This window comes from Eptesicus fuscus, chromosome 7, assembly GCF_027574615.1.
Source record: "Eptesicus fuscus isolate TK198812 chromosome 7, DD_ASM_mEF_20220401, whole genome shotgun sequence".
Classification (NCBI taxonomy): domain Eukaryota; kingdom Metazoa; phylum Chordata; class Mammalia; order Chiroptera; family Vespertilionidae; genus Eptesicus; species Eptesicus fuscus.
Window position 1 is genome coordinate 91,359,152 of NC_072479.1, and position 14,312 is coordinate 91,373,463.

At 53.6% G+C, this 14,312-nt stretch overlaps 1 protein-coding gene across 16 annotated transcripts in view; it reads right to left on the bottom strand.

The window, feature by feature from the left end:
- Positions 1 to 3,443: 3,443 nt before the first annotated feature.
- ANKS1B (ankyrin repeat and sterile alpha motif domain containing 1B) overlaps positions 3,444 to 14,312 on the bottom strand; it is an 808,746-nt gene continuing 797,877 nt past the window's right edge. For 8 of the 16 annotated variants that reach the window (XM_054719389.1, XM_054719387.1, XM_054719397.1 and 5 more), the window contains 2 exons: positions 7,473 to 7,640; positions 3,444 to 3,778 (listed from right to left, as the gene is read on the bottom strand). In XM_054719389.1, coding sequence (XP_054575364.1) covers positions 3,668 to 3,778; positions 7,473 to 7,640 — 279 coding nt within the window. In that variant the 3' untranslated portion in view covers positions 3,444 to 3,667. Of the gene's footprint in view, positions 3,795 to 7,472; positions 7,641 to 14,312 lie in introns of all 16 variants that reach the window. The other 8 variants (XM_054719390.1, XM_054719388.1, XM_054719398.1 and 5 more) reach the window with 2 other exon arrangements.

Below are 14,312 nucleotides of genomic sequence, written 5' to 3' on the forward strand. Positions count from 1 at the left end.
ATTGGTGGCTCGAGGCTGCCCTGTGTAGACCATACCAGTGGGCCTCTGCCCTCTGGCACCCGTGGGTTCAGGTAATGCAGAATGGGAGGTAGAGAGAGAGATCAGGATACATATATATTTTTATTGATTTCAGAGAGGAAGGGAGAGGGAGAGAGAGCATCATTGATCGGCTGCCTCCTGCACGCCTGCAACTGGGGATTGAGCCCGCAACCCTGGCATGTGCCCTTGACCAGAATCAAACCTGGGACCCTTCAGTCTACAGGCTGACGTTCTATCCACTGAGACAACTCGGTCAGGGCTATATATATATATATATATATATATATATATATATCCTCATCCGCTTAGAGAGAGAAAGAGAGAGAAACATCAATGTGAGAAACATACATTGATTGCCTTCCATATGCACCCAGTCCAGGGATGGAACCCGCAACCCAGGCAGGTGCCCTGACAGGGAATCGATCCAGTAACCTTTCAGTACATAGGACAACACTCAACCAACTGAGAGCCACACCGGCCAGGGCTGAGATTAGAGTATTTTAATCCCCGGCTCTCTTGCTGAGGGTCCCCGCACCAGGCCACGTTCCTCAACCTGTATGCAGCCCCCTCCTCTCCCATTCCCTCTCAGGCCATCACCAGCTCAGGGACACTGCTCTACCCCCTCTGTTACCCTACAGGCTGCCAACACCTATGTAAGTATTTTATTTATTAAACTCTTAAATGATCCTAATTGGAGTGTGCCATCTGCTTTGTGCTGGGGCCATAACTGATGCAAATAAGCATTTGATCCATGGAGACAACAAATAAAAGCAATACTGACCTTTGGTTAGCAAAGATAAAGGGCCAAAGTAGCCCAGTTGAAGCATTACCATCTAAATTTCCAGCCCAAACCTTCCTTCAGGAAACCTGCCCTTCTGCCTCTGTGAATTCCACCCCATCGCAGGATGGTTTTACTCTTTGGGATTCAAAGCCCTGGGCCTCTGCATGTCAGGCTGGTAGTGCCCCAAGATTGATTTGGCATGTATTTTGCAGAGTATCAGACTTGGATCCAGCAGTGGAGAGATCTGAAAGCCACAAGGTATGGAATGCGAACCATTGATCTTCCCAGTGTGTCTCTAACATGGCCCTATTACCACTCAATTCACAGCTGGCACATGCATTTTAGGAAAAATGAAAGGATTGATGAATGTTGCTATGGAATGTTGGTGTCCCCTCAAAATTCACATGTTGAAGCCCTAATCCTCCAATGTGATGGTATTTGAAGATGGGCCTTTGGAAAATAATTAGGGTTAGATGGGGTCATAAGGGTGGGGCCCTCATGATGGCATTAGTGCCCTTGTAAGAAGAGACACCAGCAAGCTTGCTACTCCCCACCTGGGCTCACACACACACAGGTCATGTGAGCAAACAGCATGATGGTGGTCGCCTACAAGCCAAGATAAAGTGCCTCCTATGAAAACCACTGTGCGGGCTTGGACTTGACTTTGGACTTTCCAGCCTTCCGAACTGTAAGAAATTAAATGTGTTGGTTAAGCCCATCAGACTATGGGCTTAGCCTGAGCTAAGACGAACACGCAGATGCTTTAGCCAACCTGCCATCTATGTGATCCTATAAAAGTGACCCAGTTCGTGGTCACTTCCTCCTTTAGAAATTCCTGTTTTGGCAATTTCTCCTCACAGCCCACTTTAATATTTCAACAAAGACAATGGGGGCTTTTTGGCTAAAACTCAGCTGTGAAGGCCACTGTGTCTCTTCAGACGGGTTGAACTTGGAGATGAGCAGATTTTCTCCATTATTTTGCCAGTGTAAAGATCCCTTTGGCTCTGCACGCCGAGAGGGCTGGCCCCTCGGTTCCCTTCCTAAATGGAAGCAGGGAGTGCTCACAGAAGGATGCCAGGCGCCGGCGGCTGTACAATCTCCTTTTTATTCTGTGTGCTTTTTTATAGGATATAAATAATGACAAAAATTACAAAATTTATAACTGGAAGCCCAAGCATATTTACACGTATGTTTCTGTTTCGGCAAAGCTAGTGTTCACTTTGCTCCTATACAGTTTCCTTTTGGTACCATAGATGTGTTATTTTACTTTCCATTTGCTACATACATATCGACAGTGAATAGGCAAAATATGTACAAGGAACTGTTCAGTTCAAGTAATTTAATATTGTATTAAAATTCTTCCACACTGAACTGAAACCATATACATTTGTCAGTTTGAAATAAAATGTAGTTATCTTCCAAAACTCACCAACTGATGAATGTAACTGATATTCTCAGGTTTAAAATCATATTGTTAATTAAAAAAAAAAAGCAACATTAAGACAGTCCCACAATTTATCAATATCTCTATAATGAACTTCAAAATGATTCACAATATGATCAGTTAGAACAATATACATTAAAACGTTATTTTTTTCTATAATGATATTGGTACTGTATATAATTTGATTCTACATAAATATACATTATGGTATTTATCATACAAATACTCCACAGAGACATTAAAAAAAGTAAAATAGCTTAATGAAATGTAAGTAAATTTTATTTAATCAAATAGTAAGCAAACATTATTTATTTTTTCTGTTTCAAGAAAAGAGTTTTATTACTTTGGAATCTCTTCTTCTTTTTTTTTTTGTATTTATTTTTTCTAGAAAACAAATTTTTGCAATAGAATTTTATTAACACCTTTCTCAAACAAGTTTTCCATGACAGAAATCTTGACAGCAGGAGCCCTAGATTTTTTTTTTTATCATGTTCTTTAAAACACTGTGAAGATTTAGAAAAGCAATCTCTGCAGGCTTATGGCTGCGTCAGCACTTTGGGGGGGGGGGGGACCCCCGTCTGCTTGCCTGAATCTCCTGCCCTGGGGAGAGTCGCCAGGGCCTTCCCACGCTCAGCCTGCCCTCTTGGTCGTAAGCAGTAGAAATTTAGTTACTTGAAATGAAACCGGAAACATCCCTCACAGCTAACCTCGTCTGCTTATCAATGCATTAATGAAACATCTTTTTAGTAAAAATATTGAATACAAGACACATTTTCCTGTGCATAATAAATTTCTCTGCTTTAAATCATTTAAGTTTTGAATCAGTCCGGAGATGTGAAGGTTTTCTTTAGCCGACACAGTTGATGACATAAAAAACCACAGATATAGAAATTGGGAGGCAGGATTTCCTGGCCACTAGGGAGGGTGGTTTTTGTTGCATGAAATGATGCTCAGTGATAGAATTTTACAGATGCTTTGTGGGGGCTGTTCTGTTCTGATTCTACCTTTAAAACTGCGGACAGTGAAAAAACCCAAGATGTTTATACTTTTAGGCAGTATTAGAGATCCCCTGCACTTTTTTTTTTTTTTTAAGATGTTTATCCCCAACGACAGCAAAGCAAGTGTGGGGGTCAAGACATTAGAAATACCTTGGGTGGTGACAGCGAGGGGAGTCGGGAGCCCGCGAAAATCTCAGCTCGTGCCTCTCAGGGTTTCGGTTGCGCTTTCTGTCCCTGGTGCAGAAAGAACGTCCCCAGGAATGGCCAGCGGCCCTGCGCCTGTGACAAGGCCACACAAACCGAGCAGTCTTCCTCCTGGGCTGGGTGGGAACGGAGGCGGGAAGGGAAGCCTGCTCCGGGCTGCTCGGCGTGCAAGGCACCACGAGGGCGGGAGGACGGTGAGTATCAGAAAATCGTGGTCTCATACTTGGTATTAATCCCCCTCTTGGCTTCCTGTCCCGGCTCCACAATCCACGGCAGATTGGCCAGAGTCTTTTGCTCAGAGGGGTCGATCTGCTTTGAGAGAGAAAGGCTGATGCCTGTTATGCGGTACCCGTACGGGGTGCGAGCACGCAACCTACCGCTACTCAGAGGCCAACACCCGCCCCCCCCGCCCCCCCCCCCGGCCCCGCAGGACTTCAGGGCTGTTGTCTGTGAGAACCAGTTATCGCTCTTTCGACCACATTTATTGCATATGGACCGTGTGCAAAAAGGCACTGGAGAAGGGGCGGGGAATGAGATGCGGGCCTTGTTCTTGAAGGCACACGGTTGGGGAGCGGACAGGGCAACACTCAACACTGAGGAGTGAGACGGGAGCGGGGAGGGTGCTCTGTGGGCCCGCAGGAAAGCCACGGACCCCGCGTCAGGGAGCCAGGGGGACTTCCAGGAGGCGGTGATGCCACACCCCGATTCTCAAGCCTCCAATGGTTTCCATCCCAGAATAAACCCCAAGTCCTCAAGGTGACCTGCAGGTGGCCCTGCCTGCCTACCGTGCTTGGCTCCAGCCACACCGGCCCCCCTGCTGCTCCCCCAGCACTAAGCCCTCGCCAGGGGCCCCCATCTGCTCTGAGGGATGCTCCTCTCCAGACCCCTGCCTGCTTTACGTCCTAACGTCATTCCGGTGGCGGCTCGAACATCACCTCCTCACCATGGGCCCGTCCAAAACAGTGCCCCAGCGTGCCGCCTCTCCTCTTACTATTCTGTGTAATCCTTCGCCACACACATCCTATCGCATCTATTTATTTGTCATGAAGACGGGGTTTTGCCTCTTCTGTTCACCACTTAGAAAAGCTCCCGGCAACCCAGTTAGCAGTAGGCACATCACACATGCTTGCTGAACAGGAACATGAAAAGAATGAGATAACGTCTAAATGGAGAGCTGAAGGAAAGCAGCGTAGGTCTGGTCAAGGCAGGGCAGAGGGAACAGCATGGGCAAAGTCCCCCGAGGGAAGGGAACGTGGCCCGTTTGGGGCTGGTAGTCAGTTCACAGCGGGGGAGACAGGCGGGGAGACACCTGCAGGGGGAGGTGAGCAGGGCCAGGTCAGGCTGAGCTGGAGAATGGTTAAAGCCGGCCTCGCCCTGTGCATGCAACAACATGAGCTCTCAGGAGGGCCTGGGGGGAGTCCTTCACCACACACCCGAGGGTGTTTCCCTGTCTGCCCCCGGCTCCGGCCCCCGGCTCTGCTCAGCAACCTGGGCAAGGGCGCCGAGGGGAGGCCTCTCCCCTTTCCCTTGCACAGTGAGCTTTGCACGCCGAGCGTCACCCCATTTACCAAGAGGTCACTGGTTGGGTTTATTAAAATGCTGCGGAGGTTGAGATCCAGGCCCATCGCTTACCTTCCCACGTGATTTGGTTGCATCTCCACTAGGCTGTGGGAGCAGGTCACCTATTCTCAGGAATCACGGATGATTTCTCAGCAATCAACGACGGGGGCCGAGGGACATGGAACACCGACACCAGGTGCAGGCCGGGGCCTTGAGGCCGTTAAAGCACACCAGTGCTGTCACGGTGTATTTTCATATTGCTCAGGGACGCCCCCAGATGGATTCCACGAGCCCGCAGAGTGCCAAACCTTCAGTGCTCTTCCGGCAGAGTCTATGGGGACCAGGGGCGCCTGCCCAGAACTGATTTACAGCCCACACGAGAATGCATAGACTACTCTAAGAGAAACCACAAAAGGATCCTGAAGATTCCTGGATATGTCACTCATGTTTTTTGTAGGGGAAGAGAGAGACAATAAATCTCCACTTATAAATGCTACACAGAATTAAGAGCCGGTGATTAAGCGTGAGTGTGACGAGCGTGGCCCAGAAAAAGCCCCCTCATGTAGCTGAGATCTGAATGACAGAGTCAGCCACGGGGAAATCAGGGGGGCACGCGGCCAGGTGGGACAGAGGCCTTGGGTAGGACTGAGCTTCGTCTCCCAGGACCAGAAAGGCCTGAGCGTCAGAGAGAAGGACCGTGGGAAGTCAGGATTTAGGGAGCTTGGGCAGTGGTGCCATGATCTGATCGATGGGTTTGTTATTTTTAATATTTTAAGAAGATTGTAGAGCGAGAGGAAGGGAGAGGGAGAGAGAGGAACACGGATAAGAGAGGAACATTGACCAGCTGCCTCCTGCACGCCCCCTGGGAATCCAACCGGTGACCTCTTGGTAAATGGGGTGACGCTCAATCCACTGAGCCACACCTGCCGGGCTCTGATCTATGATTTGAGAAGATGACCCCAGGTGCCGTGTGGCGGCCGGGGGTCTGCTAGGAGGTGTACTCCCGTAGTTTTGGGGAGGAGCGGTGCTGGACCCTCCCGGGGTGAGAAGGGTGACAGGAAAGGAGAGGAGTGGGCAGATCCGAGACACGTTTTAGAGGCTGAGTGGACGGAAGCTGCTCCTGGGCTGGACGCAGGCCTAGGGGAAGCCGGGAGTCCAGGGTGACGTCTAGATTTACTAGAAGCACCGTGGGGAATGGTTGTGTCGTTTATTGAGCTGGGAAAGATCACAAACAACCGCGAGGGGAAACCCACAATCCTGTCCTGGACATACCACATTTCAGGTGTCTGTAAAATGCTGAAGAAACCTGACCCTGCGAGTCTGGCGTTCTGAGTTCTGGGAGTGTGTCGGGACCGGCCGGGAAGGGGAGGAGGGGCTGTGGACGGAGGACCAGGGCATCAGGGGGCAGGGCGTGAAGGACAGGTTTTCAGAGGCGCCCAGTCCCTGGTGGTGATCAGCGAGGAGGGCTGAGCACGGAGTGATGGCGGAGGGGGGTGGAGGTAAGGTCCCTGAGTGAGCTGGCAAGGAACACAGACAGAGACCCCGGGGAAGGACCGCCCCGGGGACATCGACGTTGCCAAGAATTGACAGGAGCAGAGACCAAAGAGAAGATTGCCAAGAGCCCACAAGGTCACAAAGGTTATCACAAGGTCACAAAGAGAGGTGCCGCTCCACAAACATCAGAAACCCTGCACCTCCCCCGGCACCCTGGGGCCCGGGGTTGGTGGGAGGGGAGGGAGTTACAGATGGAAGGACAGGCCTGCCCGGTCCCTGCCTTTCTAGGAGGCCATAGGGAGCAGAAGCCGGCTGGGAACATTCCAGCTCCTGGGTGTTGCTACTACCACAGGAGGGCGCTCTGGAGGCATGCAAGTCTGTAAGACAGGGTGTCTGCGGAGCTCCTGGGAGGGCAGGGAGGAAGTTCCTGGAGGAAGGCAGAGGACGAGGAGGAGGGGCCAGGGGCCAGCCATCTAGGCTTCCCCAAACCCCAAACTCAAAAGTCGGTGCAGCTCTGCTCTGACTGCCCACAGCCTGTGCATCCAGCTTCCTCTGGGCAGAGTCACCTTCACCCTGAACCTCTGCCAACCTCCCTACAGGCCAGGGGCTCGCGGAGGCTCCCACCCGGAGGCTCAGGGAACATTGTTCCCACGCTGGGACCTTCAGGAAAGATTCTCAAGGGCAGCGGCAGGGCCCAGCCCCTCCTGGCTGCCCGAGGAGACAGAGGGGGGTGGCGTTTTCTCGGGAGCCTGCAGGTTCAGGCAGATGGTCCCCCCTGCTTTCCAGGAACGGGGCCGAGAGGATGGCAGACACGTGCCGGGAGGAGGCCACGGAAAAGGTGAAGAAAGGCAGGCCCTGAGTCTAACCGGCACCCCTTCCCGCAGGCGCCCAGGGAGCAGCCCCTCGCCCTCTGGCCCAGGTCTTCCCAGCATCTGCATCCTTTACTACTTACCACGGACTTGCGGATGCTGACGCGGGGCTTGGGGATGGGCTTGGAGGGTTTGTTTTCAAAGCTTTCTGGGAGCGTGGAGGAATGGCCCCCTTTCCTCGCCTGCAGCGCGAGCTGGTAAGCCACTTCAAACGCCTGTCCCAGCGTCAGGATGATTTCGTAGGCTAAATTCTGCAAGAGAAACCAGAACGCGTTTACGGTGGCGCCCTGCAGACTGGAGAAGTCCAGTGGCTGAGGAGCCTGTGGGGGTGAACCAGCGGGGACCTTGAACTACTCCAGCTGCTGTGGCAGTGAGGATGCAAATGTGAGGAGAAGGGGACACTCCGGGTCCAACTTGGGGTCTACACCAGGGTTTAGTCCCTGATGCCAGGCACTTGCTTACAGCCGAGCTAAGGAGCCCACTTCCCACTTCTCCCCGCCGGGAGCAGGCCCCTGCCCCTGCCCCCACCCCCTGGCCCCGAGCCCACTCCATTCAGAGCCCCCGTGGGCAGCTGGCTTGCTCCCCAGGCCGGGGAAGGGAAGGGGCTCCCCTGGCCTGATGCCCGAGAGTGCCCAGCCGTGCCTGTGACAACCCCACACGCTCCACGGGAGGTGCTCCTCAGAAGTTTGGGTCTTTTTACCTCCAACATCTGCGATTCAGTGAACATCTCGGAAACACAATCAGAATCTAATTTAGGCGGAGGGAGAGGCGTTAGTCATGCTGGCGGGCGGCTCACAGTCCCAGCAGCGAGCGTGCCAGCGGAGCCAATTATCCATCTACTTCTCCAGGCGTTTGCTCTCCTGGGGGGGTCCACTCCATATTTTATCATCAAATCAGCAAGAGACAGGAGATTCTGTTAGGCCCCAGCTCCGCGCCAAGCCTGGCCGGGAGGAAGGCTCTTTCCTTCAGACCTTCAATCACCCTCTCCAGGCGACTTCCAGCTCCTCTTTCTCTCTGAATCTTTGATTTCTGCCTTCTCTTCTGAGAACAGCTCCACCCCGCCTTGTCTCACTGAGGAAACAGGACACTGTCGGACCCCAAAGAGGCAGGGTCTGGACTACACCCCCTGAGGCCACAGCCCATTCAAAGTAGGTGTCCACTGGTCACAGAGAGCAGTCCGTCTGTCCCAAGTTTTCATCCTGATGAATGTCCCTGGACATCTGTCCATGGTTTTTCAAAACCACAGAAAGAGCGTTCTGCTTATGCGATCTACTTCCCCCTCCCCCCCCTCCCCCGTTCCCCCCAATTGAGCGCACAGAATAACTTGGTTCCCCTGAGTCTCAGGACTGTTTGGTGCTGATCCCACTTGATGGAGACGTAGTGGGCAATGCCGGGTGGCTTTCAGAAGCCACGTGGAAGGGCCGTGGGTTTCTGGATCGACCAGATTTCCGACCAACACCAGACTGACTCGGCCTTAGACCCGAACGGGAAAAACGCCTTTGAGTGTGAGAGTTAATTTGACAGAGGACGTCTTCTCCTTTGAGCTACCTGTTGGGAAACGCTGGCCCCACAGGCCAGGTGTGGGCTCCTTGGAGACCGTGCACCTCACGCAGCCAGCCGGGCACTTCCTGCAACGAACGCCGAGCCCGTTTGCCTCCAAGGATGAGTCAGGCTGGGACGTTAGTAAGGCGCCCACAAATGACAGCGGAGGCGGGCTGAGCCCTCCCACTGCCTCCACGCCTGGGCTCTGCAAGGCGGCCCGGGGCTGCTGACTTCTGTCGTCTCCGCAGGAAGTCGTGGGCTCTTGCACTTGGTCGTCTGCCATGGAGAGGGTGGAGGTCCAGCTGCCAGGGACACGTAGCAGACGTCTGTGCTCCGGGTCAGCAACCGAGGGGAAGCCGGCGATTCAGGGATCGGACCCCATCAGCTTTCAGATGCTGGGACAGCGAGCTCAGGGAGTGCGAACGCCTTTTTCACTAACCGAAACGCGAGTTCCTCCAAGCGGGCGTTCCTTAAAGCTCCGGTGTCTTCGCATGGAGGTCCAAGATGCTCATCTGAGCAAGTGCGATTTTTCACAGGCCTATTACGGGGCGTGTAAAGGTTGTGCGAAGTGCTGGGTCAGAAGCTCTGCCCCTTCGTTTTTAATTAGTTCCTGGTGTTAGAAAGCCGCTCAAATTAAAGACACAGAGACCAGACCGTGGGGCGGAGGTTGCCTGCCAAATGGCCTCTCCTGGTTTGGCCTGCGTTCTCCCTGACGTCTTGCTTTCTGCTGTATTTCAGAATGCTTTGCGGAGTTCTCCTTTCATGATTATGTACCGGGTACAGGACATTGCTCCCTTTCCTATACTTCCTCATCTCCACGTGTGAGGTATAGATTCCGGAGGTCAGGGAGGGCCCAGGGGTGCGCGGTGCAAGGAGCAGCGGGTGGCCTGCTGGGTGCTGTGCCACCAACACGCCAGGGCCCTGAGCGGACACACGCTGGTCAGATGGGACCTGGGACGCACTCCGACCCGGGGAGGCAGACTCATTTCTCCTGTTTCTCCTTAGTAACAGCCCCACCACTTAAAAAGGGAAGAGAGCAGGAGACTCTACTGGGACGAGGCCAAAGATGCTGCTGAAATATCCGAGAGGCGTGGGTGACAAGCCCTGGCTTCCCCACCGATGCCTGCTGGCACTGCCTAGCCCACTGACACTGCTTTCCAACACCAGGAACTCATTAAAAACCCGAAAGCCCGACTGGTCTGTGCTTGCAACATGCCGTCCTTGCCCCTGTGCGGAGGCCAGAGCCCGAGACTGTGCCTGGCACGCTGCAGGCACCTAGCAGATGCTTGCAGAATGAAGGAATGGCAGAATGACAAACCAGAGGAATAACACACTACGAAGTTGTTACTGTACGTAGTGTACCTACTACGCAGGGAGAACTCGGTGTCAGGCACGGTGCAGAGCACTACAATGATCTCATTTAAGTCTTACCATAAGCATCTGTGGTAGAATACCCTTATCCTTATTTTATAGATAAAAAAAAAAATTGAAGCTCAGAGAGGTTAAGTGACTTGCCTGACATCCCACAGCTAGAAGGCTACCGAGCTGTGCTATGAACCGATGTTTGTGACTCAAAGCCCGTGTTCTTAGCCCGCCCTGTGTGGTCACTGGTCTCCAGGCCGGCTGCCACATTCCCCGCTGAGGGCGCAGCTGCTCCTCCGCCTCCTAGAATCTGAATGGGCTTTACTGACTCCCACATAGCAGAATGCAGCAGGAATGACACGCTGGGCCTTTAAGATTAGATTGTAGGGAGTCTGGCAGCTTCCACGTGGGCCTCTGGGAACACTCGCTCTGAGGGCAACCAGCCGCAGGTCAGAGGGCTGAACGCCTGAGACTGCAACGCTGCGAGGATGTCCGAGCTGGCCGCGGGGAGGCTGCCTGGGGAGCAACAGCAGCCATCCCGGCCCAGGCTCCACACACCGAGGGGAGTCACCCTGGACACGGGAGCTGCAGGAGACGCCACATGGGGAGGACCTCAGGCTCAGACAGATGCCCCCCACTGAGCTGCCCCAGCACCTGCCGCCACCTGAGCCACCCCCGCGGAGGCCCCTGGTATTGTCGGGCAGAGCAGAGCAGAACTGCCGTGTTCTGCCCAGATTCCCGACTCACGGAATTGTAAACGTAATAAAACGGGTGTTGTAGCCCGGCTAGCATGGCTCATTGGTTGAGCATCGACCTACGTATGAATCAGGAGATCATGATTGGATTCCTGGCCAGGACACATGCCCGGGTGGCGGGCTTGATCCCCAGCAGGGGGCGTGCAAGGGGCAGCCGGTCAATGATCCTCTCTCATCATTGATATTTCTCTCTCTCCCTCTCTCTTGCTCTCTGAAATCCATACAAATATATATTTTTTGAAAGGGTGTTGTTTTATGCCATCAACTTTTGGGGTGGTGTGTAAGCACCCACGGGTCACTGGAGCACCACGCAGTCCTGGAGAAGGCCTGTGGGACCCTCGTCCAGGCAGCGGGAGGAGGCGCCTCAGTCTCAGAGCTGGGGTGAACTGTGTGCGGCCACAGGAGGCCAATCCTGAGACTCGGCTCCAGCCCTGGCTGCAGGGAAGTGGCTGACGCCTCCACCCATCCTGGTCACAGGCCCAGCAAACACTCAGGTGTCCCTTCCCACAGGCCACAAGCCACAGAGCCGGAGCAGGGCCTTTTAGGTGGCACAGCTGCCCTCTCATGTCTAGTTACTACCTCCCTCCCCTGGGTATAAATGCGAACTCACTAACCTCCCCTCTCTCAAATGCTGGGGCTCGGCTGTCTCCGGCCACGGCTCCCTCTGCCCCTCCTCGCTTACTGGAAAATTCCTGCGTTGGCCTTTCCAGCGAGTCTCTTTCTAGATTCACACTTACTCTGGCAATTGGCCTTGAGTGTTTTCTACCTTACATGGACCACCAAGGAAAGAAGGCGGCCCAGGTGTGTGTGTGTTTGGTTCGTGGGTGTTTGGTGCAGGTGTGGGGGGTGATGACTGGGAAGAGCATGCGCTGAGCCTCAGTTTCCTTATCTTCAAACGGGGATCATGACATATGCAGTGCCTACCTCACTGGATTGTTCTGAGAATCACTCAGGGCAACAGTTACCTAATGACAATACCAGACGACCTTCATTATTGACTGTGCTCTACACGGACTCTCATTGAATCCCGACAGCTCGGTGCCATGGGCTATTATTGCTCCCGTTTTGCCTGTGGGATAATTAAGCTTAGAAAGGTGAAATAACTTGCTCATGAAGCCAGCACCTGGCCGAGCTGGGGCTGGAGTCCAGGAGTTCTGACAGGCCCTGCTCTTGGCCACGACAGCTCAGAACCATACTTAAGCTGAAAGACTTCTGCAAACGGTTAAAAAAAAAAAAAAGAAAAAAAAGACCACTTGAAAACATTATACCCAGAAGCTCCAGGAGATGGATGCATCTGGGTTGGGGTTTGCCGCTCTATAATGAGTTTTCCGACCACTGAGGTAGGGTATGCGAGTTGCCTGGGTCTCCCGTCAGGACCAGTGGCGAGGCAGCCAACAGCAAAGGGGTGACTGGACACGAGCCACCAGCACAGGGATGCTCACCCTGCGGGCCCTGCCTGAGGCAGCACTGTGTCCAGCAGAGGCTATGTAGGATGGAGGCAGGGAGACACGATTTAATGGGGACAACTGCCCCCCGAAGCGCTGACCTTCCCTCCCCCAACCAGGGACTTTAATCGGTGGATGAAGAATTGCTACAGTAGAGGAAGCTGAGGAGCCATCCTACTTTAAGGATAGATCCTGATTATAATCCAGGGATGCAACCTTGATTTTGATTTGCAAACTGGAGACTGTGTGGGCTGCTTAAGGCAGCCAGGACTGCCGTTGAACATCCCCATGGCTGCGGGCTGAGCTGCTTCCCTGTGTCTGGGCTCAGTCCCTGCAGCCTGGCCTGCAGTGAGGGCCCAGGAGGTGCTTGCTGAGTGATGGGGGGGGGGGGGCAGGAGAGGCTTATAGAGAGACAGAGAGATCCCCCCCAACTTTGTCCTCCTGCGTCCTAGTCACAGGCTGTACCTGCTGTAGGCAGTTGGACAGACGTGAGCAGAACAAGGACGATGGGCCAGGTACAGAAGGTCACCAGGGTGAAAAGCCCCGGCCGGCCGGGGTGCCTAGCAATGGAAGATCATTGTAGGGTGGGACCTCGCCCCCAGGGTGACTTTTCCTCCCCTAGCATATTGCTGGGCTTGTGGTTTGGACCCCCTGGCCTTTCCTCCCTAGAGATAACACGTGGGCTTCAAGTTGTATTTCAGCTCCAGGCCGAGATAAGCAACGAAACCAGCCAAGGCTGAGGTCAGGACCAGCTGCATGGAATAGTGACCCCCTGCCCTGGAGCCGGCCAATCAATATAGGAGAGACCACCACCCTGCAAGGACACACGTGGAAAGCTGCTGAATATTCTATGGAGAGCTTTCCCTGGGACCTCCCCTAAAAATCTCCGCCCTTAAAGCCCTTAGGATGGAGGACCCGAGCTTTCCCTCCAGGGACCACGGCCAGGCCTTTCCCTCTCCCTTTTCCCTCCCCCTCCAGCCCCAGGCACTTCACCATTAGCTTCCTCACTCCCAAGCTCCAAGGGCCGTTCTTTTACTTCCATCACTTGTTTCCGAAGCCCATTTCTTCTAGGCGTTACTTCTTCTACCTTTGTAATTTACCAAATAAGTGTTTTCTTACAGTCTGGGTCATGCTCTGAATTCTTTCCCAGTGAGAACCCAAGTACCGAGGTTGAGTTAGAAAAATCGCAGCAGACAACAAAAACAGATCCAGAGACAGACCGTCAAACCTCAGAGGGAAGGTAGGGGAGGGTGGGGGTAAGGGGAGAGATCAACCAAAGGACTTGTATGCATGCATATAAGCCTGACCAATGGACACAGACACCAGGGGGGTGAGGGCATGAGGGGGGGGGCGCAATGGGGGGATAAGGACACATATGTGTCCTGTGGGGGCGTGGCTACAGTGTTTGGACAGGTTCAAGCCTCGGACTGATGAGAGGGCACAGTCCTCTCGTGGCCACATGCAAGTCCCAGCTTGGAGGGCAGAGCCTCAGTTTGCCGACCACGGGCCTAAGTGATAGAGGCTGCAAGCAAACAAAGCTTGATCAGGTGCATGTAACTGAGTAGGATCGACACTCTCGTGAATGTTGTAAACATCTTGACCACGCCCTTCCTTTGCCTCGTGGCATCGGCTATAAAATAAAGACACGGCGTATGGGCGTCAGCGCTGTCTCTCCGTGAGGGAGCAGCGTCCCACCGAGGCCCAGCTTTCATTCTCTTGTCTGTCTTCCCTAAGCCTTTCAGCCGCCCCCACTCAGGGTCACTGAACCTGGCTGAGCTGGCGCGGCACAGAAGGCGCCCTGGGGCTGAGTATGCCATGG